The 25962-nt window shown below is 38.3% G+C and overlaps 2 protein-coding genes and 1 long non-coding RNA gene across 15 annotated transcripts in view; 1 reads left to right on the top strand and 2 right to left on the bottom strand.

Moving 5' to 3' along the window:
* Positions 1-25962, top strand: part of DNAI7 (dynein axonemal intermediate chain 7) — a 33854-nt gene that overhangs the window by 2745 nt on the left and 5147 nt on the right. For 2 of the 7 annotated variants that reach the window (XM_062634793.1, XM_062634796.1), the window contains 14 exons: positions 3112-3184; positions 4680-4771; positions 6022-6117; positions 8288-8425; positions 10424-10570; positions 11705-11808; positions 13178-13475; positions 15162-15270; positions 18136-18302; positions 19262-19406; positions 20202-20416; positions 21060-21227; positions 21431-21544; positions 22303-22641. In XM_062634793.1, coding sequence (XP_062490777.1) covers positions 3112-3184; positions 4680-4771; positions 6022-6117; positions 8288-8425; positions 10424-10570; positions 11705-11808; positions 13178-13475; positions 15162-15270; positions 18136-18302; positions 19262-19406; positions 20202-20416; positions 21060-21227; positions 21431-21544; positions 22303-22572 — 2136 coding nt within the window. In that variant the 3' untranslated portion in view covers positions 22573-22641. Of the gene's footprint in view, positions 1-3111; positions 3185-4679; positions 4772-6021; positions 6118-8287; positions 8426-10423; positions 10571-11704; positions 11809-13177; positions 13476-15161; positions 15271-18135; positions 18303-19261; positions 19407-20201; positions 20417-21059; positions 21228-21430; positions 21545-22302; positions 22642-25962 lie in introns of those variants that run through there. The other 5 variants (XM_062634798.1, XM_062634795.1, XM_062634797.1 and 2 more) reach the window with 5 other exon arrangements.
* On the bottom strand, positions 19606-21057 carry LOC134172052 (uncharacterized). Its single transcript, XR_009967812.1, has 2 exons — positions 20780-21057; positions 19606-20728 (listed from the first exon to the last, which is right to left on the bottom strand). It is a non-coding gene; the product is annotated as an uncharacterized LOC134172052 (long non-coding RNA).
* IRAG2 (inositol 1,4,5-triphosphate receptor associated 2) overlaps positions 22491-25962 on the bottom strand; it is a 39346-nt gene continuing 35874 nt past the window's right edge. For 3 of the 7 annotated variants that reach the window (XM_062634785.1, XM_062634786.1, XM_062634787.1), the window contains exons 35-38: positions 25348-25589; positions 24634-24735; positions 24358-24459; positions 22491-23273 (exon numbers count right to left, since the gene is read on the bottom strand). In XM_062634785.1, coding sequence (XP_062490769.1) covers positions 23030-23273; positions 24358-24459; positions 24634-24735; positions 25348-25589 — 690 coding nt within the window. In that variant the 3' untranslated portion in view covers positions 22491-23029. The remainder of the gene's footprint in view (positions 23274-24357; positions 24460-24633; positions 24736-25347; positions 25590-25962) is intronic. The other 4 variants (XM_062634788.1, XM_062634789.1, XM_062634790.1 and 1 more) reach the window with 3 other exon arrangements.

Here is a 25962-nt window from a genome sequence, read left to right as displayed (position 1 = left end):
AAATACACTAATCAAATCAAAATGTGAAATAACAGTATTTGTAATGTGCTTTTTTGAGTGATGAATGCCAAAGGGCTTTCTTAATTATTTTTAAGTTCACTCTCAACTGAGTTACTTGTAACAATATTTACCAAATTGTTAGAAATACTTGGGCAGAGTGGATGGGAAGACCTCATAATACCATCGTGTTCATTTGCAGCTGTCTGGATTTAAGTCCTCTTTTTTTTGTCTCTCCCAACTTTGTTGGAACTCTTTCTTTATTCCAAGATGGGCACTATGCTACTGTGCTGGTTTGGCACCATTCTGTACCTGTTTATCTGCAGAAGAGAAGCATAAGATTCCTAATAGATCCCTTTGATCCTTTGTGCTTATTTGAATTGTGATACCATCCAGTTATATTCTCTTGCTGACATTGTGGATGAAACTCATACTATTCTGGTTATTTTGCCTTTCTTGACTGAATCCTTGTAAGCCTTTGCCTTTCACCAGTGATGGCACAGGGACTTGGAATTTAGCTTTCTGATGTGCAACATCCAGATTAGGCACTTAGGCAGAAGATCATAGAATCATAGAATAGTTAGGGTTGGAAAGGACCTTAAGATCATCAAGTTCCAACCTCCCTGCCATGGGCAGGGACACCTCACACTAAACCATGTCACCCAAGGCCACAGTATCAACTGAACCACACAGCTTGTTGTCATCGGCAAACTTGCTGAGGGTCCACTCAATCCCGCTGCATCTCCTCTTTTCACATTGCCTCTCACTCTTAACCCATGTGAATTCCATATTTTCTGCTTTAAACCAGTAAGCATTTGATTTGATTTGTTTTGATTGTCTTTTGTGTGTGTCAGTGGCAGAGTAGCGTTGTTCAGCCAGTGCACAGATACACCACCAAATGCAAGTAGTTTGTTTTTCTCAGTGTCTTTTGTCATCCATATCTTTGCTTTCAACCCTAGTTTAGGCTGCTGTCGCTCTGTTTTCTCCGTATGCCAGAGCCTATGCAGAATATCATGGTTTATTTTCTCATATTCTCAAAACCCGGCCTTATCTGTCCCATTCATAAACATTAATGTTGTCTGTGAATTGATTTTGCAGTTCTGTAAAGAATCAGCCTCCTTGTTTTTGCAAGCTCCACAAACATGTTTTGATTTACTTCCTGTCTCATCTTTCTCTCAACCTTCTTTTTTTAAAAATCAGCTGTATTCAGGCCTTGTCTTTGCAGCATCTGCCTTCAGGAACAGCACTTCTCCCTGATTCCGTTCCATCCAGCTCAGATGGACTCAAGGCACATTGACTGCAAGGGTATGACAAGGAGGTGATCCTGCCCCTTTACTCTGCTCTCGTGAGACCTCACCTGGAGTATTGTGTGCAGTTCTGGTGTCCTCAACATAAAAAGGACATGGAACTGTTGGAACAAGTCCAGAGAAGGGCCATGAGGATGATCAGGGGACTGGAGCACCTCCTGTATGAAGACAGGCTGAGAAAGTTGGGGCTGTTCAGCCTGGAGAAGAGAAGGCTGCGTGGAGACCTCATAGCAGCCTTCCAGTATCTGAAGGGGGCCTATAGGGATGCTGGAGAGGGACTCTTTATTAGAAACTGTAGTGATAGGACAAGGGGTAATGGGTTAAAACTTAAACAGGGGAAGTTTAGATTGGATATAAGAAGGAAATTCTTTCCTGTTAGGGTGGTGAGGCACTGGAATGGGTTGCCCAGGGAGGTTGTGAATGCTCCATCCCTGGCAGTGTTCAAGACCAGGTTGGACGAGGCCTTGGGTGATATGATTTAGCATAAGGTGTCCCTGTCCATGGCAGGGGGGTTGGAACTCGATGATCTTAGGGTCCTTTCCAACCCTAACAATTCTATGATTCTATGATTCTATGACATGTGCAACGGCAGTGTTACCTGTGTAAACAGAGTAAAACTGAATAAAGATAATGTAGTCTTTGGTAAATGTTCTTGGCGAGGATGGCAACCTTAGGATGCTTGTGCAACTGCATTAACAGGAAATCATCTTAGTTGGTAAAAACAGATCTTTTGATTTAGATTCTTTTGTGTGTTAATGTGCCAGTTGTTTTTCCTTCTGTCTTTGATTTTCCGTGTGTCTTTAAGTGCTGTTTTACAGTGACAGTGCTGACTCTACGTGTTTGATTAAGCGTCCCAAGACTTAATCCCAAGACAACACGCAAAAACTAGATTAAAGGAAAATATAAAATGAAAACCCATCCATGAATCCTTTTTTTTTTTTTTTTCCACATGAAGGACTATTAGTAACATTTTCAAATCCAAAAAGAATTATGCTTGCCACTGTTCAGATTTCTTGAAGACAACGGAGTCTTGTATGTACACATCCAGTTATCAAATTTCTATGTGCATCATCAGTGAGAATTCTATGAATACTGTGAATTATAGGACAAAAATAAGTGTTTTATTTTGGTTAGTCTGTTACATGACAGTATATTTTGTATGTTACTTACATAGTCTTCTTTTTTTTTTTTAAATGTATACCCAGGCCACAAGAGAATTAAGAAGGAAGATAATTTCTGAGAACCCCAAATTTAAAATATAGCTATTTTAGGATTAGCCTAGAGGTTAATCAGTTAACTGTCTTAAGTTGCCATGAGGATTTTATGACAGAAAAGAGAACTCTTTGCTAGTCATCTTGTGAATTGGATGCTTCCAAATGCCTATGTCCCAAAATATATTTCCCAGTATTTCCTAAAATGTTTGAAGTTGTAACTTCTGCTTTCTTAGCAGATCTACCATGTTATTCAATCTCTACATTAAACCAAGAGATTGTAATATTCTCCTATTGTGGCTGTGTTCAGAAATATCTAGCATGAAATAATATATTAATTGAAAGAACATATATTGCATCATGAAAATTAGAAGAAAATTGAATTCAGTATGTGTATTGCTGTTCTGGAGTCCTCACTGAGTATGCAGGGAGTCCAAAATCTTAATTCAGTAATCACATTAGAAGGGCAAAGTTATAGAGAGCAAATGCCTCCCAAAATGTTTTACAATAATACTGAGATTTTTTTTTTTTTTAATTCGAAGTTAATTTGAAGTTTTTAATTTGAAGTTTTCTTTTAGTTTGTTGCAAACACTAAGTCTGATGCCAAAAAGAAAGCTGAACTACGGATATTACAGAGAGAAGAAGAAGAAAGGACGAGGAGAGAGCAAGGTACTGTGCACTTCATTTGAAGGGAATATGATGGCACAAGTCACCTATTTTAAATAAATGAGCAGATCTTAATTTCCTAAATGATATGTACATCAATGTCTGTCTCTATTTCACAAACACAGGTGATGCATTCTTCTTGTGTGCAACAACTTCTGTCCTATGTGTTACTGCATCTCACTTTCCTTTTTTCCTCTAGCTATTTCTACTGCAATTAAGAACTTTGGAAGGAGGAACTGGATTTTTGTTTTGTTTTGTTTTTTTTTCCTCCTCTCTTTTAATATTACCTTTTGAAATACTCTCAACAAGCTAGAAAACCACAAAACATTATAGGTTTTTATTTTTTTTCCTCCCCCTTCCTCTCAAGCCTAGTTGTCAGCAGTCAAGAGAAATTCCTTGAAAAGGATTTTTTTTCCAGAGAAGGCCAACACAATAAGTCTGTTGGCAGGGGCTAGCTGGTGTTCTGAAGGGGTAGCAGTTAAAGTGACTTCAAAGCAGGATAGATTAAAGTGTAGTTTGCTTGGGCTTCTTTTGTCTACTGAATGACTGATTCTTCACCCACTTCTTCAAGACCTTTCTATTATGTATCACTCTATCCCTTAAAATGAAATCCCAGTTGCATGGCTGACCTGTCCTCACCATCGGAATGTGTCTGCTTCTGCAGTTTAGCATCACAAGCCAATACCCCTGTCTGAACATCGGGTCCATCTCTTCTCCCCTTTCTGCCATTAATCCATCCTGGTGTGGGCTTGGGCATGCTGTGACTGCTAGTAAGCCATTACTAATCACTAATAATCTTTGTGGATGGGAGTGGCAGCTCAGCTGAGTGGAGGAAGATTTGGGAACTGCTGTTGCTCTTGCCTCTGAGCAATACATATACTTGAAGTGATTTGCGTGCTGGCGGTGACATCCAAGCTGCTGTTTGAGAACATCTAGACTGATGCATAGGCTCTGCTAACCAGGCTGAAGGCTTAGAGGTTGAAAGCAATTTTACGTAGTACTCACATCCTATCTCATTTTCTAGACCCTATGGCAGCAAAGAAAAGCTAAAACTGTGATCAGGAGTAACTGATCCTGAAGTGTTTCAATGAATAAATAGCTATAAGATTGGAGTTGTAGGAAATCAAAGGTTTTAAGAGAGGAGGAGAATAATTTAGGACTAAACTACTTAGTTTCACCATCTACTTTGGATTAAGAACCTGGGTGTGCATAGCATATCTAGCTGTAGATAAAGGGAGAAGGCACTCCTGTTGCTGTTTCTGAGGGGAAAAAGAGGGCTTCTCCCCTTGTGTTGACACGGGCTGATAGGAGTAGCACCACAGGTAGTGTGTTTTAGTACAGTGATTCAAATTAATTAGGAAGATTTCTGCACAATATAAGATACATGCTTATGTTGCTCATTATTATGGTTGCATTGTTATTACTGCTAATAAATTAACTTGTCTGGTTTTATTAAGCAAAATATAATTATGCTCTTGATATATTTCCTGATTTTCAGAGGAAGCCAAAATTCAAGCTGAACTAGAAGAAGCAGCAAAACTTGAAAAGGAGAGACTTGAACAAGAGATGATGACAAAGCTTGCGGCAAAAGTTAGTTTGTACTCACTGAAAAAATCTAATACTATTTTTGAATTTGTGACAAGGTCTGTAAAACATTAGTAAATTAGTGTCAGAATAGAAATCAATTTCCTTATGTCCATACTGTTGGGAACAATATAGAGGAAATTTTCTAGCATCACTAGGTTAAAACTAATTGTGAAAAATCTAGCCAAGCCACTGCAAAGGTACTCTTGTATAAAGTCCCACAGATGGAGAAGGTGGTGAGCTGGATTAGTAAAACATAATGCACACAAAGTCAAAGGAAATGGGGCTGATTTTTTTTTATATAGTATTCTTTCACTAAGCTAATGTTTGGCTTAGTGTTGATTTGATTGAGAAAAATTCCCTGATGTGAGATAGTCTTGCCTGGTTTTGATACATAAAGATGCTGTGGTTAAATACATTAACTTTTGCCATACGTGATACTCCAGTTTAAATAAATCTCTCTTCTATTTCCACTATACTTCCAATTGGATGAATTTTGTGTGTTCCCCATAATTATATTTGATACAGCTGTGGTGAGAATATTTTGGTATAAATTCTCTAAGTGGTTATATATTAAGGCAGATATGTTAATTTGTGTGTGTGCATGTGTATATGTGCATGTGTATTAGACTATGTATATTTACTTTTCTGAGAAGACTCAAATTCAGAACAAAATGTAATTGGTAATATCTAAATGTTTTTGTGTTTTTTTCTTTTTTAAAATAAGGATCTGCTACATTTTGGTTTTCTCTTTTTCTGTTTTCCTTTTTTTCTTTTTTTTTGGTATCCCCTCCTCCCCTTACCCCTGAAAAAGTCACTGCTGCTTGTGTGTCTAGTCCTTCACAAAATATTTTTTACCTTAGGAAGATGAGGAATTTAAAATAATACAAATTAAAAAAAAAAAAAAAAAAAATCTTGCACACATTTTTCCAGCATATGCTTACATTTTTTAGTAGCTCTTCTTAAAGCTATTTTCATGATGATGATATGGAAGCTGTTCAAGTGAGAGGTTAACAAACATATGACACATTATGTTTATCATATGGCTCAGCAACTAGTGCAATGACAATAACATATTATGAACTTTTGCAGTCTTCTCAATTAAATGTTTTATAAAAAAGCAAGTTGTCAGTGTTTGTATTTGTTTAAATGATATCTCATTCAAATATCCCAGTTTTTTTTCTTTGATATAAAACAACTGTAATAAGTAAAGCAAATATTTAACTCCTCTGTTTGGTATATATATATTTTAATAGGATCGAGAACGAAGGGAACTGGCAGAACTTCATTCACTGGAACAGAAGTTTTTCTCTGCAGAGCAATGGAAAATTGATTATAGAGCACATGCAAAGGTAAGCTTGCTTTCCAAAATCTGCCCAGTGTTACAGAGGTTCAACAATGAAGAAACTTTAGCTATGTCTCCATTGCAGAATCCAGGAGTTTCCATTTCTTGGGTTTAGGTGTGGGCTATGACTGCATTTCAAGTTCCATCCTGAGGTAGTAACTGGGCATGCTCACTCTTTTCTATCTTTTATATATTGTTGTACACAGAAAAATTTAGAATCACAGGATAAATCATGTTAGAAGGGACTTCTGAAATTCATGTAGTTCAACATCCTGAACAAAGTAGAGCAAACTCTGAAGCTAGGGCAAGGTGCTCAGCTGAGTTTTGAAAATTTCTAAGGATGGGGATGCCACAGTATCTCTGAGCAACCTTTTGGACTGCTTTACCACTCTCATTGTAACAATTTTTTTTTAAATGCAATTGGAATTTTGCATGTTACAACTTGTGATCATTGCCTAATTGTCATGATGCATCATCCCTGTGCATCTCTAAAGAAAGCTTGCCCCGGTCTTCTCTATACCTCTCTGTAGCTACTGGGGGATTGTATTTGTTGGTCCAGACTAGCAAAGCTCAGCCTTTCCTCATGTGTCATTTTCTCCAGTACCCTGACCATCTTAAGGTCCCTCCTCTTGCCCCTCCAATTTACCACTCTTTCTCTGGTACTGAGGGACACAAAACTGGATGCAGCACTGCAGATGTGGCCTCAGGAGCCCTGCAGAGGGAACGTTCCTAGGCTTGCTGCTTACACTCTTCGTGGTATAGCCCACTGTGCCCTTAGCCTTGATTGCCATAAGGGTGCACAGTTGCATCTTAACACTTTCGGATGATTTTTATTACCTTTTTCAGTAGATGACATGCTCTGACTTTATTATCCTTGTGAACAAGAGACACTGTTGGTCATTTTGAAAGGGAAGGGTGTTTCTGATGAGCATTTCTTGGAAGGAGGAACATAAGATTTTTATTTTTATTTTTTTTAAAGTAATGGCAAAATAGAAGTATTATTTTTAAAACAGATCTTTAAATACAGTACTGGTAGATTATAGGAAATAGCAGCCTTTGTATTAGACTGTTGTTAAGAATATTTAGGGCAAAATACATACATAATACCAAATGCTGATTTTCCACATCCATTTCAGTTCAGATTAACAGATATATTTACAAATTATCAGGAAATTTGTCCTTTTTCCTCAAGGAGCAGGTGCTGCCATTTTTAAGGATGTGTTTTCCTGATGATGAAACTGAAGCTCTCCTTTAAGTGCAAAGATGTAAAAAAAAAAAGAAATTGGGTGTTTTAATTACTGCAGACTCATCAATCTTTCATACAGGAGTTTCCAGTGCCCTTAGCACTCAACTGTTACTGCCTTTTTTTGAAGTCAGTCACTTTACATTGTAATGCAGTCTTCAGTAACATTGTGTTATTAATCTTCCCAGCAAGCAGGGAGGCAATGTTCCCTAATAAGATCCTATATGTATGAAAAAAATTACATTATAGGTGATAAATTAAGCCCATGAGCCAGTGTTAGGCTCAGGTAGAGTTAAGTGGGTTTAGCCTGTTGCTGGCTTCTTTTTAATTCCCCCACCTATAAGAATGACCAATAATTGATTTTGCAAATAAAATTATATAAAAAAAAAAATCTAGGATTTCACATTCCCACCAGAGGTTTTTGTAATAGCTGAATTATGCTGCTAAGGAGGACAAAATCTCTCCTTCAGAGGCAGAGAAAGGAGTAAAATGTTCCTAAGCAGCTTTACTGCAAGAGTAGGAATTTCAGTTTTGTTGGCAGTTTGAGAGAGAGGACCATCTGCCTCTTCCACCTGCCCCCGTTCCTCATTTATGTTCTCAGTCATTTATTCATTCAGCCCCTCATTTGTGGCAGGTACTGAATTCATTGCTTTTGTAGACATGCAACCTATACCTACTAGAGAACAGAAACCACTGATAAATGAATGAGTATAAGCAGCAAATGTTAGGTGGGCAGAAGTATCTTAACACAATATATCGAAGTAAACCTGTTTTGGTTTTGTTGCATAGTGATAAGCTAGGTGGTGTTACAGTCTTGTTTAGGTGCAGGTATGATTGTATCACTGTAATATATTTGTCTTTCAGAATCCTTTTTCATGTAATAGTCATTTGCACCATATGCCTGTATCTACTTTTCCTTGAACATTTTCTGTAGTGGGAGCATTACCTCAGTTGTGATGAAAATCCTGACCCAACTGTACTGCGGGAAATAAATACTTTCATGAGCTTATGGCGTGAAGATCAAAATAAGGACATTAAACTTGTGATGGAGAAAGGGGAGCAGGTGCTAAATGTAAGTGATAAAATGGTATTTTTCAGTTTAAGCTTACCAGAACATATCCTTAACAGCCCCCTCCCCCTCCCTTTTTTTTTCTTCATGACCCAGAAATTTTGCTTCAGTTTTTACATTATTTTTAATTACAGATTTATTACTCTGAAGAAGATGCCTATTGACTTTAAATATGCAGTGCGTTTAAGGGATTTGTGTGTAATGTTTCTACACTGAGTTCTAGTATTCCAACATCCATCTTCCCTGCTACATACATTTTAAACAGTCTTGAGCCAGAACATATAAGCTCATGTCATACATAGATACTTCAGTGGACAGCATCTTTATTGTGTAACACAGCCAGTAAAGTGTCATATAAAAGCAGAAGTTCCCAAAACACAAACCACCAACCACTGGTGGCTTGTCAAGCAATTTTAAGCGATTTGTAGCTGCTTTGTAAGTTAGGATTTTATTTTAATTTATGCTAACTTAACAGTGGTTTTCAGTAAGTTAAATGGGCTCTTCCAGAATTTGGGGGTGAAAGCTGCATGTGTAATACAAATTTCATTGAGCTGGTTTGGTTCTGAGTGTTAGATTTACTGTCTTGCAGTGCTTGCTGGGTGCTGCAATTTTCACCTTCTGCATACTGCCTTTTTCTTTGCCAGCGGGAAATGTGCTAGTCCTTTCCATGAATTTCAACAGATAACTAACTCCTCCCTTTCCTCTCTGCTACACTGCAACCCAAGCAAAAAGCCTGGCAATTACCCACTTCCGGTCTTCGACACTCTTCTCCTTGCTGTCACATCTTTCCCACAAACACACTTCTTCCCCCTGCTCTGTGTTTCCCATCCAACACTGAAGCAGTTACAGCTACTTCACATCCTCTAAACGTGCACTGCCTTGCACTGTATGCTCAGTAGCATATTCATGTGATGCTAGAATATAGGCAATTTCATTTCATCCTTACTGGAAATGTAAGGTGATGTCAAAGATGATCTGTCTTCTCTTGGTCTAAACCACCTGAGCATCCCTGGCAGTGTTCAAGGCCAGGCTGGATGGGGCTTTGAGCAACCTGGTGTAGTGGAAGATGTCCCTGCCTGTGGCCAGGCAGATTGTTACTAGATGAGCTTTAAGGTCCCTTCCAACCCAAACCATTCTGTGATTCGATATGATTCTTTGATTTCCTATTTTACAGGTTCTTAGAAGTTTTAGAGGAACTGTTAAAAGCTCTGAACTGTAGATCAGCAGTTCAGAGTTGACATGGACCACCTCGCTGTTGAGGCAGGCCACGTTGAAGGTTACAATTCTGCTGCTGCTTTGCTACACTAAATGAGCAATAGCGCTGCGATTCCACAGATGAAGGGGAAGAGGAATCAGGCCAGTCTGGAACAAAGGCATAAATATAATCTGATCCTCCCTTCATCTCAGTACTGCAGGTTACTTTGGCCAGCTGGGAATTTTTTAGTTCTCTATAAGCATTTAGATGTTTAGATATTAGTATGTAGTGCTAATAAGGCAACAATGTTATGGCAGAGTTCACACTAAGGATTTTTCTGAGAATTAAAATGTAACTGCTGTATGTTTTTCTGTTGTTTGTTTTTGGTTTTTTTTTCAAGATTTCATAGTTGAGATTATTACTTTAGAAAATAGGGTTCCAAAGTAGAGTTGTAAACTTTTTATTAAACCTAATTTTTGACCAGAAGGTTTCCTGACATGAGCAATCCCATTCAATAAATGATCTATTTCATAAGCTAAGATTTCACAGCCCACAGGTTGAGGAATAAAGGAATTGGACTAGAGAGATGAAAACAGACAGACTTGACCCTGGAATTTCCACACTTTGAATGGTTGACTGATAATGCTGGCTTAGCATGATTTCTAGAGATACAGTAGAAAAAGATTATTTCTATGACCAAGATACATTTAGGTACAAAGGAAGCATAACTGTTTATAACAGAACACACAGTGTATTAAGGGTGATGTCAAATCAGAGATATTTGTCCCACATATAATGTCTTCTAGTTAATTGAGAAGTTGCAGCTTCTTTTATTGGATGCATCATCAAATCAGTTAACAGAAAAAGAAATAGTCCAGTACCAGGAATCTATTTTGGAGCTGCAGAATCTGCTTCATGAGAAGTACAATGGAGCTACAGAGCACCTGCTTAAAGTAAGATTTACTACTTTGGAGCTGTAATATTCACAGTGCGCGCAAAGTTAGCTACAAGTGTCTTCTTGTGATGGTTGTTTTTGTTTCTTCTTAAACTGGCATAGAGGTTAGTCTGTGAGCTTCCAGATTTAGCATTTGAGTTTCCAAATCGTGTGGATAGCAGGTACCAGACTTGTAATTCTTCAAACCTCCTGAAAATCTTAGCTTTACAGTGAAAATTCCAATCATTTAGACATTTAAGATTAAATTATTGTGAAACGTTGTGAGATTTGGAGATGCTGAAAACAAGGGGCACTGTATTAAATTTGTTTCCTGTTTTGTCTCAGTGGTTTATGTAAAGCTAGTTGATTGTACAAAAATTGCAAATATGAAAAGTTGGTCATGAGGTTGGTTTGTACACATTTTTAATCATATGACTGAAATATTTTTAAAACTAAGATCTTGGGAAGAGTAAAGGATATTTAAACAAGAAAATGAAAATGTACTTGGGAATCAGTTTTCTGGGTTGCATGCACAGGTAGCAATCTTCTTTGCTACTTTAAGTATATTAATAGTATATGTAATAGTATATGTAAGTAAGTTTAACAAAATACTGTTTCTGGAGGAAACAAAAAGGAAACGGACTAGACAAAATAGTGAACCAGTCGTATGTTCAGAGTCAAAACCCTCTGCAAATTGAGACATTTTAATTCCTTGATTGTCTTTACTGAGTTTAGGATTAAAATCCTAATGTAATTTCATGAGTTTTGTGTTGACAAAATTATATTCTGTGCAGTGACTGTGGGATAGGAAGTCCATTATTGCTCAGTAAGTCCTTTTTTTTTGACCTTGCTAAAGGGCAGTACCCTTGAAAGGGATAATGTGAGATCCCATACTTTGCATTATTTGACTGTCAGACTTGATGAAGTCAGAGGAAGAAAATTAACATAGTTCAATTTTTAGCAAAGAGGTTTGAGTTTATAGCTGTCATATTTTAGTACATAAATGCAATGTACATACGCTTGGTATGGTGTACTTTTATTCCTGTATGTTTGGGGTTTTTTCTTTATTCAGGTGTAAATGTAAGTAAATCAAAGTGATATAAATTAAAAAAAAAAAACAACCATGACTTACTCAGCCTTTTTTCCTTTGTAGACAGCCTGTATGTATGAAGATTCTGAAACTGGAAATATGCATGCAGTCATAAAGGATAAAAATGTCACTTTCTGTATCTGGGTCAACTTGAAGAAGAAAGTAAGGTATAGCATACTGGAATTCTTAATTTGAAATGAGGCCTGGCCTTGTCTACCTAAGTTAAGTAAACACCAAGAAGCAGTTTTTCATGCTCTTTTTCATGTTGAATAGCATTCATTCTACAGACCTCCAGCTGATGGATTTCATACCAGCCTGTTGCTAAGGAAAATGCTGGTTACATCAGAGTTTCATTAAAGAACAAGAGTGGTTCATATCTGTCTCACTATGAGAGAGTTGCTGAGTTCCTGTATCGGGTCTAGAGAAGGGTAACAAAGCTGGTGAAGGGTCTTGAGCACAAGTCTGATGAGGAATGGCTGAGGGAATTGGGGTTGTTTAGACTTGAGAAGAAAAAGTGCTGAATGATGCTCTGTGCTCAGTTCTCTGTTAACTAAAAGATTCTGGGATGTGAATATCCTCCATAGTAGGTTCTGAATCTAATATAGTTTTTATTAAATTGCTGTTTAATTGATACGCTTTTCAAAACAAGATTTTTGAGTGGACTTCCTATTCCCACTCTGCAAATATGAGAAATAAATTGGTAAAAGGACTTTGCTTTGGCTAAGGACCTGTTGCTGTAAGCTTTGCTAAGGTAATTAGGAGGGTGGATGCTGAGCAATGTCAGACTAACCTGCAGGAAGATTCCATCTGGGTTGGTGTTAAAGGTTTCTGGTCATCTTAGAAATGTGCTTAAAATTTTCAAGCAAGAATAAAAAAATAAATGTTGCTTTGCTAGAAGATTTTTTTAGAACTCGTGACCTGATCTTATCCAAAAGTAAGCTCTGGCTTTGGTTGGGCAGGAATTGCAATGAACAACAAACTTCCATATCTGATGAAAGAACCCAAGTTCATAACTTAGACACTCTACCTAATGCAAGTTGGCCTCCTATGCCTGCTCTTAGCCTTTTTCCTGCACTGTTACAAGGATCAGTGGCTGTGTAAGACTATTGGTTAAGTTTACCTTTACATCTTTGTATCTTTTTGGGTTTTATATGAAAGTTGCTGAGACTGATGTAACACAGACAGCTGGTGGCTTCACCTATGTAGGATTTGCCTGTTAAATTAGTCAGTTCTACCAGGAATGTGCTGTGTAAAAGAGCTGCTGCCTGATTCTGCCTCATTGTCATCCTATCAGGTCAGTTATTTGTGCAGCTCTTGATCCCCTTAATGCAGTTGCAGCTTTTCTGGAGGGGCTTACAGACAGCTGTCAGTAAAAGACAGGAAGTGTATCATGACTCTGTTTTCATAGATTGTGCCATGTGACAAAAGAGAATCTAGGTGACTTAATGTAGAACAGTGATTTGAATACTTATGAAAAAAGAAAAAAGTTCTGCCAATCTTACTAGGGAATGTTATTTTTTAAACTCCTGTTTACAGGTTCAAAAGTCATATGTTTTGTGATGCACAGCATGGATTTGATCTTCCAAAGTCACTGGCTGTGAGCAGTGTTGCTGTTCGCATATTGCATACTCATTATGATCATGTGTCTCCACTTTGGCTGCAGTGTCAGAGTGTGCCAAAATTGGAAGTCTTAGATAGCAAAGAGTTAATTCAGGATTCAAAAGATGATGTAGAACCAGGAGAAGAGGGAAACAAAGCCAATGAAGACCCCAGCATGCCTGTTAAAGAAGAGCCCAGCATGCCTGCTGAAGAAAAAACATGTGGTAGGAGAAAGGTAAGTAAAAAACCTCACCAAAGGATGTTCCACATTGCTGTTGTTACTCAAGGCTCAGTTGCAGTGTAACAGCTTCTTAATGTATCCTGTGCTTGAGTGAGCCAAGTTCTTAAATATTTTGTACTGTGTCATAATTCTTCTCAAGGGAATGGAGAGATGGATGACCAAAGATTGTTGTACAGAAGGTAGAGGGGGAGGGTTTGGACAGGGTGGGATAGTTGCAGTGCAGTTGGCATGCATGTGTTGGCATTTGGTTGGTAGTTTAAGAGTAGGATCAAGCCATGAGAAACATCAAGTGCCATTGTAAAATGTTTCCATATATTCTGCTTCTGAGAAACTGACAACCCCATAAAATCACTGCAGGAATCCAATATTGGTGAAAGTCACAGCATGCAGAATAGGATTCAGGGTTCAGCAGGTCTTGGTTGTGCAGTTACATGGCTGCTCTGTGTCGGTATGCTGAAGCTTTGCCCTCAAGGGCTTCCCAAACACTGTTGGCTTCAGGTGTTGTGAAAGTTGCTTGGTTTTGTATTTTTCTCACTGGGTTGTTTTTTTAAATTTTGGTGTCATCTGTGACCTGCAAATAAGTGACTCAGATTCTCTATCTAAAATTTCTGCACAAATAACTGTAAGACATCACGTTTTATGTCTCTTTCTAATCTCATTTTAACTTTTCCCATTTTGTAGCCAATAAGTGCCTGAAATTCCATTTTTCTTGGTTTCTTTGTTTATGTGACAAATTTTGTCTTTCAGCAGTTTTTGCCTATGTTTTCCAGATTTTTCTTCAAGCTCCTCATTTTGTTCTCTCTCTTTCTTTCCCAGGTCTTACTCTCTTTCTCTCAATCCCATTTTGTGAACTGTCATGTTCCTTCTGAAAACACCACTTCTCTCAGCTGCTGCAGCCTGTCCTTCTGTCTGGCTCTGCCTTGACTTCTCCCATATTTATGTGCGTAAATGCTTCTTTCCCCTCACCTTCTGTCCTCTTTCTTTCCCCTCACCTTCTGTCCTCTTTCAGGAGATGTGTGTTCTTCACACATACTGGCAAGCACAGCACAGGGCACAGGAGGTGCCTGTGCCTCCAAATCTATGGCTGGTACTCTGAACTGCTGTGCTTCCAGAAGAGTCTGCTGTGATAGGGTTGAATTTGTATCTGGCTGGAAATTTAGCTGGACATCTACGGTAATGTTTTGAAAATAGCAGTGTAAGAAAGTGAGTAAGTATTACAGGCAAGGCACAGGCTAGAACTGCAAGTGGGGGTTTTGACAGAATTTCAGCATGGCTTTGGATTCAACATTAGCTTAAGTTTTGTTTGTGTCACTTCTAGCTGTAAAGTCAGCATAAACAGAATTTTTGAGTGCACATGCTGCTGAAAGGGTTAAGTGCTTGCATGGTACTTTGGGAGCTCAAGGTGGAATTTGCTGTGGGAATGAAGTAATTATGTTTATCTCTATTTATATATCCAGTTCCAGTCTTGGAGAGTACCTTTAATCGAAACTGTTGTTGCTTACTGGGTAGGAAATGATTTCTCCTAGAAACCTTGACCCAGTAGCAAGATTGTTGCTGGAGAAGAGGAACTGTACTCTTTCTCCTTGGACCTCCTTGAAGGAGGTGGTACCTCTTTTTTACTGAGTATAGTCATATGTATGTCTCTGACTAATGAAAAAATGTCTTTTGCTTTTTATATAGAGTGTTGGCTCATTCCAAGAAAACATCAGTAGCATAGCTGATGTAAATGAGACAGGGGAGGAAGCTGAGAAGAAATCAGAAATCTTGGACATATCATCACTATCACTAGGTATTTGGTTAGTTTTATGTACAGATTGCAAAAGTACTTATTCTAAGTATTTTATTTTATATATGGAAACATTGTGATAAAGATTTTCATGTGAAAAATAATAATGTTTATAAATATATTGGTGTCGATCAATATACAATGTTATTAACCATATCACCCAAGGCCTCGTCCAACCTGGTCTGAACACTGCCAGGGATGGAGCATTCACAACCTCCCTGGGCAACCCATTCCAGTGCCTCACCACCCTAACAGGAAAGAATTTCCTTCTTATATCCAATCTAAACTTCCCCTGTTTAAGTTTTAACCCGTTACCCCTTGTCCTATCACTACAGTCCCTAATGAAAAGTCCCTCCCCAGCACCCCTAAGGTCCTTTCCAACCCTAACTATTCTATGATTCTATGATGTATATCAATACAGTGTAATGATACACAAAACAATATGATTTATATAATATATAGAATGAAATATATAATATACAAAAATATGTATATCAATGTACAATATATCAATTATATATTGAGGGTAGATTTAGGTTAGATATTAGGAAAAAAATCTTCATTATGAGGATGTTGAGGCACTGGCACAGGTTGCCCAGAGAAGCTGTGTCTACCCCATCCCTGGCAGTGCTCAAGGCTGGGCTGGGCAGGGCCTTGGGAGGCATGGTCTAGTGGAAGGTGTCCCTGCCCATGGCAGGGGGGTTGGAACTAGATGATCTTAAGGTCTTTTCCAACTCAAACCGTTCTATGATTCTATGTTTCCGTGTTTTGATAACAGTTGAGTTTTGTTGACATTTCTATGAATGATTGCTAAATGCAGGAAGAAAATCAGCCAGGTAGGAAAATGGAATTTGTCCCCACAATTATTTATTAATATTCACGTACATTTTTGTTATGTTTATGTACAGTTGTGTATTGTTATGAATATATTTATGTATGCTTGTGGGTGAGACACACGGTTTTTATGAATCTGACAGGCTGCCTGGTGAGACTGACTTCCACAGAAAAAAAAAAGAAGATTCAGTTGCATATAATAGTAGGCACTCAGGTCATGTAAGTTATTACTGAGCATTACTGACATGTGGGTTTAAAGTGAGATACTTGCTGATACACTTTGCTTAAAAGAGGGCCTAATTCTAGGAACTAAAACTGTTTATCTATCTGTCCACATAAGTTAAGTTACAAATTTCTTCAGTGTTGCAGTGTCCTTCAGTTTAGTAAGAGTTTTCTTCTAATACTGTCTTGAATAAAATAACTGCAAACTCTTCAGCATAGTTTAGCTGAACTGCATCTTTTTCTTGTAAAAAACCCAAACCCCACTACATACTTTCTGCAGAGCACAGTCCAAGCAATTGCATGCCAGCCTAGACCCTAAAGACCACCCAAACAAGGTGGTTTTCAAGGGCATATAAAGAACTTGGGCTTTACTTGGAGGAAATTGTTATTTTATTTCAGTAAGACTTAGGAAATCCCTACCATAGTAAGTAGGTGAAATGTATGTGCACAGAAGTATACTAATTATACCTGAATGCCTTCTAGCTTGTTGATCCCCTTTAATAAGGGGAGAAGGTTTATGAAAGTATGCTTTTGCTGGCATGCTAATGATATTCAAATCCAGTTAAAATTCAACCAGTTTTCAGAAGAGAGTTTGAAAGGATACACAGTTGCCACAAATTCAGTGAGAACAGGCAGCTAGGTAGATAAGATAAAAAGTAGGAATGCGACAACAGGGAAAAGAGAAAGAACTACTGCATTTCTCTGGATTTAACTTTGTTGTACCAGTGTTAAGTTAATTTAGTTTGGGAGAATGAATAGTTTTGTTAAGCAGACAATTATTTTTGTATTATTATTTTAAAGAGAGAGTTAAAATGCAAGCTACCACTGTGGCTGGCAGTAAAATGTGTTTCACTTCCTGTGTATTTTTTTTATTGGAACAGGACATTATGTTGTTGTGTGACTACAGTAGGATAAAACATCTGCATAATACGACTACTTCTGACTTTATAAAATCAACATAATTTTCACTTGCTTTTTAGAAATCTTGTAGACAGCTTATATAGATATCTATAATTTTTTTAATTATCTCACTCTCTAAAAGCAAATTTCATAACACAAAGTAGCTGGTTTTTACAGTATTGAACACTTTTCTTGATCCCTGTTAACGGTAATTTCTGTTCTCCCTCTGTAACATCTGGTGCACTATTTAACATGGGCTTTTTTTTAGTTTTTAAAGAAAATATTTCTAGGCATATTTTTCCATGACATTGATGCCTTCTAATAACATTTTCCAATTAATTGAAACTTAAATTCAAATACATGTATAATATATAATTATATGTATAAAAAAAGATGAATTGTCTTTTTATCTGAAGATTTTGTTTCACGTTTGATCCCTCTTGCTCTTCATAAATAGGAACTTTCAGCTTCTCCACATTACCTTATATCTTATATATAAGGTGCCTTATATCTTTTTATTTGCCTTACTTCTTTTCATATCCATACAATATTACTAAACCTGTGTAGAATCTGCTGTATTCTGTACCTGTGAAATTCTTCTGTTGCTGATGTGACTCACTTTGGCAGTAAAACCTTATTCCTGTATGACTACAAGGGTAGAGCAGGTATTAATCATCTGTTAAAAAGCTCAGTACCAAAACAAGAGCTACTTTTCATTGTCCAGTTGGCTGTCCTTCCCACATTCCAGTTAACTGTTAGAGGGTTTGGGAAACACCAGTAGATGGTGCTAAAATGCTGCAGAGTGTAAAGCACATTGAGCCCATGTGCAAAAGTGAAAAATTGTAGAAGTGGGAAATTCCAGTGTCTTAGTTTAAACTGCAAGTTAATCCATGTTGTTTGGTTATTTTGTAGCTCAGGAGCCACTGATACAGGAAGAGATGAGTGAAAAAGAAGAGCCAAAACCAGATGAAAACATTGTTGACTTGCAGCAGTTTGTACCCGTGGGTGGTGTGTACCATATTGATGCTCTGCAGGTTCCACGTCAGGTCAAACGAATCAAGGACTGGAGTATGGTGGAGGTAAGTGAGGAAAGAGGTTCCATGCTATATAGTCCTCTTCCCTATCATCCTTAAAGACCTGTTCCTGAGCTGTGGCACAACTGTGCAGGAGCAGCGTACATGATTTCTTGAGCAGCAAACTGAACGGCCAAGTGTTCAAGTAATTTTTCAATTACACTTGGCCAGTTTTTGGAGGAGAACAGATTAGCCTGCACTTACAGAGGTGTGTGCATAGTCAGTGGTCATCAGTGCAGCTAGCACAGATTGTTGTGCTCTTGGCCAAAATAAAAGCAAAGAGAAGGGGTCTTAGTTTTTTCCTTATGTGAAAGGTACACTGCCAGTTCAGTCCCAGGCTCTGCAAGCTATTTGAGAACTATAGCTATTATATTCTAGTTTTCCCACTTGTGGAGCCTGATGCAATGTCACAGATTTTACTCTGAAGCTGAAAACCTTTAATAAGTGAAATTCCCATACAGATTAAGAAAGTGGGAGTATGGGTAGATCAATTCCCAGCTGCACACACAGATCTGCATTACCAGTCACATATGACCTCTTTCATTCCCTTTGACACTGTGTGGACAAACTAAGATTACATCTGCTTTTGCCTTGCAAGTGCTCTTGGGTTTTTGGTTTGTTTTCTTTTGTTTGTTTGATTTTTGGGTGGGTTTCTTTGTTGTTTTTTTTTTTTTTTTTTTAAGACTATGGGTCTATTAAGAAAATGACTATGTCTACTGTATGGTACTGTCTTAAGGGTGCCATCAACAGCACATGAAGTGTTCAAAGGCCTGTTGGCAGTCACCCTTTCACTGTCTGTCTATCATCTTCAACACTGTAGTTTGAAATGTGCAACACAAGCAAACCCTTCATAGTAATGAGTTTCTAATGGTGTGTTAGGAAACTGCAGGTGATCGGATGGGCTTACATAGGCTACTGCATTTTCTAATAAAAATGATACGTGTTCCTGTCCCACCTTTCCAAAGTTACATAATGTTGGATTGGAGGCATATCCATATCCCCCAGAAGAAGCTGAAGATGCCACACATCCACCAATAGAGATAACCCTTAGGCTTTCTGACAATGTGATGTATTTTGCAGCTCCTGTGATAGCCCGCTGGGAACCTGCAGGTATGAATTTAGGACATAAATTTATTGTAAGTTTGAATAATGGAATTTATACCTGAGTTTTACTATTTCCAGAAGCAGGCTGTAAAGATGAGAGTCAATTCAGAGCCCAGAAATAATTTAGGAACTTCAATAGTAATTAATTTGGTTCAGTTATTTCTGGTTCTGTTTTGCTTCTGCATTATATCTAGTAATGGACCACTTGTTGAGGCTTTTTACTGTAGCTTTTTAATATTAATAGAAAAAATAAATGCACACCATTTAATGGGCAGCAGTACACCTGTATGCCACAAATCAAGTTTTCCTAGGGTAAAGTCATGTAAAGTCCACTTTAAGCCAACTTAACATGTATTAGTATTAACTTAATACTATGAAAATTAAATGTTAAAATCCAAACGTGATATTCTAGTTCTTAGATAAATACAAGATACCTCTGACTTTACATTCATTAATGTGAGTAGAACCCATTTAAACAGTTTGATGCTTGAAGTTACTTTGAAAATTATTTTGTGGACAGCTTTATAGCACATAAGAAATGACAGTTACATCAGTATTTGTATTTCTTTTGAAATTAAGGAGAAGCTTTCCTGTCAAAATTAGCCTAATCTTATAGGTAAAGACAATTATAACGTGTAGAGTTTTTTGCCTTAAATGAATTGTCTTTATGCCTAACATTTTATCTTAATGATGGGTCAGTGTTAGTTATCCTGGGATGTCTTCACTAATTCTTCCCAAGTACATATGCCAAGCAGAAACTTTAGGTATACATCTTTGTATTTTTGCATCTCTTCTGTAAAGGCCAGCAGTGGAGAACTGATGACATTAGCAACACAACATATGAAACAGCAGAAAAGAGTATCACCTTTAAGATGGGGGCCTTTTATACAATAGCACTTCTCCAGGATGCTCATATCAACATGCCATATCAGGGATGGGAACTGCAACCTACTGGCACAGATGAAGCACTACTTATAGTTACTACAGTCTTTGCAATGATTCATATACAAATCAAGGTACTATAAATAATTTTGCTTATAAAACATTTGCAATTTAAGGGAAATTATTAGTGGCCTTTATTAAGAACTTGATGTGCTTCCATGAGAGCAACTTGAATCCCACTGTGCCAGTGAAAATGAAGGGAGATTTCTTCCTTTCCAAGCACACTAAGGAACAGTACTGGTAATTTAATTTCAGTTACTTTTTGTGAACTGGTCAGAAGAAAGCACTTGTATGATTGTTTCTGCAACATTCCAGTGAATGCTTTGATATTGACAGTACCTTGCTGAATTCAAGACAGTGGTATCAGCTACAGACTTAAAATATCTCTCCTCCCACCTATACCAAGAGAAATAAAAGCATTTCAGGCAATCTACTACTACTGCAACTTGTTCCTTCTAAAGGTGGTGTTACACATGATTATCCATATGCTTATTACTGTGTAAGTCATCTCAGTAACAGACATGATTTTAAAAGAGTCATTATGAGCATAAGCATGGGTCAGTAGGCCAGTGTCATTTCTGAAATCCTACAGAAAACTATGTTTCTTCAAAATAGCAGAGATACTAATAGTTGATGCCTGAAACAGAAAATAGCTTTTATGACTGGTAAGTTAAGCTTTCATGACCAGTAAGTTGCTTTTACTGGTTTGTACAACAGGGTAATCAGTGTATGTTGTCTTCAGTAGTGGTGGAAGAGAAGCAGGTGCTTTCCCACATCACAGGAAAATGGATAAGTCCACTTAACCTAAGAGAAGTTTTGAAAAAAGCTGGTGTGAATATTTTTCCAGGAGAGCGTTCTTACACATACCTCTCTCTGAACAAGAAGGTGAGTCCAAGAGCGGATGGTTTTCCTGTTGTTTTTTTCCCCCACTTATTTTTCACTTAGGAGGCATGTTGTGCAGAGTCAGGTGAGAAGTGCACAACTGTTCTGACAACTTAGCCAGTGAATTGTGGTTAAGCCATGTTTTTCTTACATCTGTATAACAGGGAGTTATACTGAACAACATATACTGTACTTTTGTATTACAGGCACCCATAGCAGAAGCTAAGGCCTATCAGCAGATGGCACTGCTTGCATCTGCTTTTGCTTTTGGCAGGAGCAAGTGGAATCTAGAAGCAGGCCAAGAGCAAGTAGTGTTCAAGGTTTGTGGATTTAGTCCAAACTTCTAGAGAAAACCAGCATAAGCATTATGTCACAGTTGAAGAGGTGGAAACAATTAACTTACAGAAATTGCACTCATCTCACAGTGTTTTCAACCCCTGCCTAGGCTGTTACTGTTTGTGGTTAGTTACTAGCATTCAGAGTGTGTGTGTGTGTGAGTAAAGCTTCAGAGCCAGCTTCTTAGCTCATTGACATCAGATTTCTACCTGGACACATGTCTCAGTAACAGAGAACTTGCTGATGTGCTAAGATGTAGAACTGGTAGGTTAGCTGTTTAGGCTTTGGCCAAAGCTGGGATGATAGAGCTAGATGCCAGTTTTCATGAAGTATCCTACTGGTTGTAGGACAGAACACACCATAGTGTTGAAGTCTTGAGCAGCTCTCCCACTCTCCTGAGTTAAATGCATGTGACATACAACTATTTTAGCTTAATACTTAATCCGAAGAGCAAGAACTAAAACAAATGAGGCCTGTTGCACCTAGCTCCTTTCTCCATAGGACTCAAGAGCAGCCGTGGGAGTGACCAAACCTTGTATTTTACAGAGGCAAACAGGATAGAAGGTAATGGTGTTGATGCAGTACCTGGTACACAGTCTTTTGGTTTAGGGGTTCATGGCAGCACCTTGGTTTTGTTTTTGTATTACATTCATGGGTATACAGGAATTTTTAGTTTCATCTAGAATTTATACTCTGTCAGTGTCATGGGCTTCATCTTACAGCTCATTTTTTTCTGCAATAGGTAAGTGAGCATCTTAAAGCAGAATCTGTCAAAGACTGGTCTCTTTATCTGTTTAATGGTCAGAAAGCACAAAAGCTCAAGATCACCGAAAGCAGTGAAGCTTTTTCAGAAGAGAGAGAGGAAGATTCTGAATTTCACTCCACAATCTACCATATGCTTAAGGACTTTTCCAGCAAAGAAGCAATAGATAAAGTGGAAACAGCTAGCTTCCTGTTCACTGATGTTGTATATCAGCTACTCCTCGCTACAAGAGTTTTAACATACTCTTAAGTACTGCCTGCTTCTCTTTAAAACTTTATTAGCAAAAGCTTTCAATAAAGTTACATTTCAAGTCTCAAATTCTTTCCTATTCAAATCATTGGAACAGCTTCAGTGACTAAAATACAAACATTTTAATTTTGTTAAAGCAAAATAAGTTCTTTATTCTCTTGTGGCTAGAACATTGTCATATTTCTCATTAGCTACGTTCAAAATTACTTTTATTGTAAACCTGAAACTTGTAAAGTTTAGGTACTTGTACAGATGACACTTGTCAGAATAGGAAAAAAAAAGTTTCTAAATTTCAAGTCATGCTTTTAAAAAAGAAAAAAGAAAAAAAATAGATCTCACCCCTAAAACATCCACAACCCAACAAAATAAACCCAACCATGTATCCTTAAATATACTATCACAGCTTCTCACATTCATCCAGAACTTGGAATAGGAACTACAAAAATCAGAACCTTTGTTATACTGGGGGTGGTCCATTGTGTTGGAGTCCTGTGTATGGCCACAACAGTTGCTGTAGTGAAGTCCAGGAGTCCCTGGTGCCTACAGGTGCTGCATCTGCTGGTCTCTGAAGAGACAGCCCAGTGAGGAAGCTTGTGAGAGCAGCGAGCAGTACCAGGATAGAAACAGAAACCCAGAGAGTTTTGTTAGCGTTGGAAAAGGAAGCCTTGAAATGGGATGCCCACAATGACATTAAATTGCACCTGCACAGAAGAATGAGACATAGAGGGGTTCAGTTTTTCTTCAAAACTTGGAAGTCCTTTCCCCACCCCACTCCCAAAAAACCCTAAAGCAAACCAGACCCCACAAACAAACATACAGATCCTTAACTATCGAAAGTGACAAGGTGGTTACTGTATCAGGAACTATGTACAGTGGTAGCTTGTATTCTGGGTTTAAAATGCAGACTTCAAGTAAGCAAGTTCTTGATCAGCTATTTAGGCTGACCCAACTTCTAAGTCTACCCACGCTCCACACTGTTTCAGAAAAGGATTCAGAAAAGCTGCCTTGCAGCCCATCAAGAAATCTTGCTTGCAGCAAGCACTGAAAGCACTGCCCTTATGGTTTTCCTGTTTTCTAGGGGTTTGGTGCCTTCCTTGAGGCTAGGGAGAAGTCTTACCCTGACTGTCCAAGTCCTAGACCTCTCATGACATTGGGCAGCTCCATCCTTTATCAAACAGTAGAAAGAAAATTCTATTTGTGCTTGCTGTCTTCTCAGTTTTAAACACTAGCATAACTCTCTTTTCTCCCCCTTGATCAGAAATGCTCACAGTGGAGGCTTAGTATTGTACAGTTGTATGGAATAAACAGTTTCTCTGCAGAGACAGCAGACCTGCTTTCCTGTGAGACAGGGGCTTCCAAGGGACAATTCTTTAGGAGAATACTCTCTTCTTGGGCTCAAGATGCTCAGTGAAATTAACTAGAATAGTCTGGAGTCAGTCCCGGTAACTACTTGTGTCTCAGTCTGCACTAAAACTACTAGTAAGTTTTGCACAGGCCTCAACTCCTCAGTCATTTTTATGAGTACATGTCAGCATGACCTGGTAGCCTAGCTGTAACATCTGGCATAGTCACAAAAAAAGATGGGATCATGGCATGAGGCTTCTCTTTACCTCACCATTTAGGATTAGTAATTAATCCCTGGTGGGGAGAATCTCTGGCATGTGCAATTACTCATTCCCAGTTGGTTTGTTTAAGAGGTGGGCATTAACAGCCAAACCAGAGCTACTCTTCCCACGTCCACCACCCAAACACTGCTTTGCCTCACGATGATGTGAGAAAACTTACGCTGACTCTAGGTTCCATTTTGATGCATGTTTTCCGTTTTCAGAGACACTTTCCTTCCTGGATGGTTCTTGTGCTTCAACAGGTGATTCCGACTGCTCATTCCTGTAAGCAAGCATCAACAGTACCAAAGCTTTTCCATCAAGCATTCAATTCGACACAGCTCACAAGAGTTTGACTTTATACCCCTGATCAGGTGGTGGACAGTCAAGAGTTCATTAAAAACAAACCAACCAACCCTGCACAACACACCTCAGAGGAGGCTGCTCTTGGACTTACTTTGTTTCAGAATGTAAGTCTTCATACTCAGCCCAGGAATATGTGCTAATGAACCGCTGTAGTGAAGGACGCTTCTCATTTTGCTTTGCTCCTAATCGCCCCCTGTCATGTTTTAAACAAATTTGCTTTAATTTCCCCATGATTAGAAATTCACAGAATCACAGAATGGTTTGGGGTGGAAAAGACTTTAAAGCTCATCTAGTTCCAGCCTCCTGCCGTGGGCAGGGTCACTTTCCGCTAAAACAGGTTGCTCGAAGCCCTGTCCAGCCTGCCACTGAACACCTGAAGTTCAGTAGTATTCTACTTGTTTGGGTAGGCCTTAGACAAAAGTTCCAAAATTAGTTACCTGAACTTCGGATTCTTAAAACAAAAAAGCCCAAACCCACCCACAAACAGAAAAACGCAAACCTAAAACAACCAAAAAGCCCAAACCCAAACCTAAGATCCGTCAATGCCAACTGCCTGGATTTCATATTGACAGTTGAGATGACTTTTTTTTTTAAAGCTCTCAACTTTTAATAAAAAAAAAAAAACAACCAAACAAAAAAGCCCCACATAAAAAGGGGCTGTAACATTTAATGCCAAAAGCTCATTTACCTACTGAAGCATGTGAAACTAATGAAAAGTTGTAGCCTAAACATTATTATGCCTCAAGATGCTCCATAAGCTGCTTAATACAGGCATAGTTATAAGATTTTAACCAAGTAACTTTACCAACTGCTTGATCTCCTGTTGAATCTATCACTCCGTTCATCTCCATCAGATTCATGGAGTTGGGCCTGGAGAAGAAGTTGGACACTTACTGCATTGGCAACTTCATGCTTTAGCCCAGCCAGTTTTGAGAAGATCAAGCACCTCACCACCTGAGAACCTTTACTTACCAGTGTCAACCCAATACCTGCACTTCCAGCACTCCTAGGCAATGCTGCAATGCTAACTCTTCGTAGGGATGATGGCTATACAAATAAGAGGCATTACTGACTCTATCAAGGAATGACTGGATTACTCACTGATCACATAACATACCATCTGTTTTTATACAAACTGTATTGAAAAAATAGATGTTGATACTTAGCTTGGAGTGACACATGAAGAATCAAATCACAAGCACAGCCCAAACCATATTCTTTAAAGGTGCATCTTTCCACACTAAATGCTCCCCCCCCACACCCCGGAATGTCTGAAGTGAGGCTGGATACACAGCTTCTGGCAAAATACAGCTGAATGCATTTAAATTCCCCTGAAGGTAGGAATTCCCAGTCAATTTGAATAGCTTCCATCTATTTTTTCCATCTTTCTGTGCTAACCCCACTGACAGAAAGACACATG

Source organism: Pezoporus occidentalis, unplaced genomic scaffold (genome assembly GCF_034315485.1).
Source record: "Pezoporus occidentalis ecotype Australia unplaced genomic scaffold, CSIRO_AGI_Poc_V1 ctg44, whole genome shotgun sequence".
Taxonomy (NCBI): Eukaryota; Metazoa; Chordata; class Aves; order Psittaciformes; family Psittacidae; genus Pezoporus; species Pezoporus occidentalis.
The sequence above is the reverse complement of the archived record's forward strand: the minus strand, read 5'-3'. Positions and strand labels throughout refer to the sequence as shown.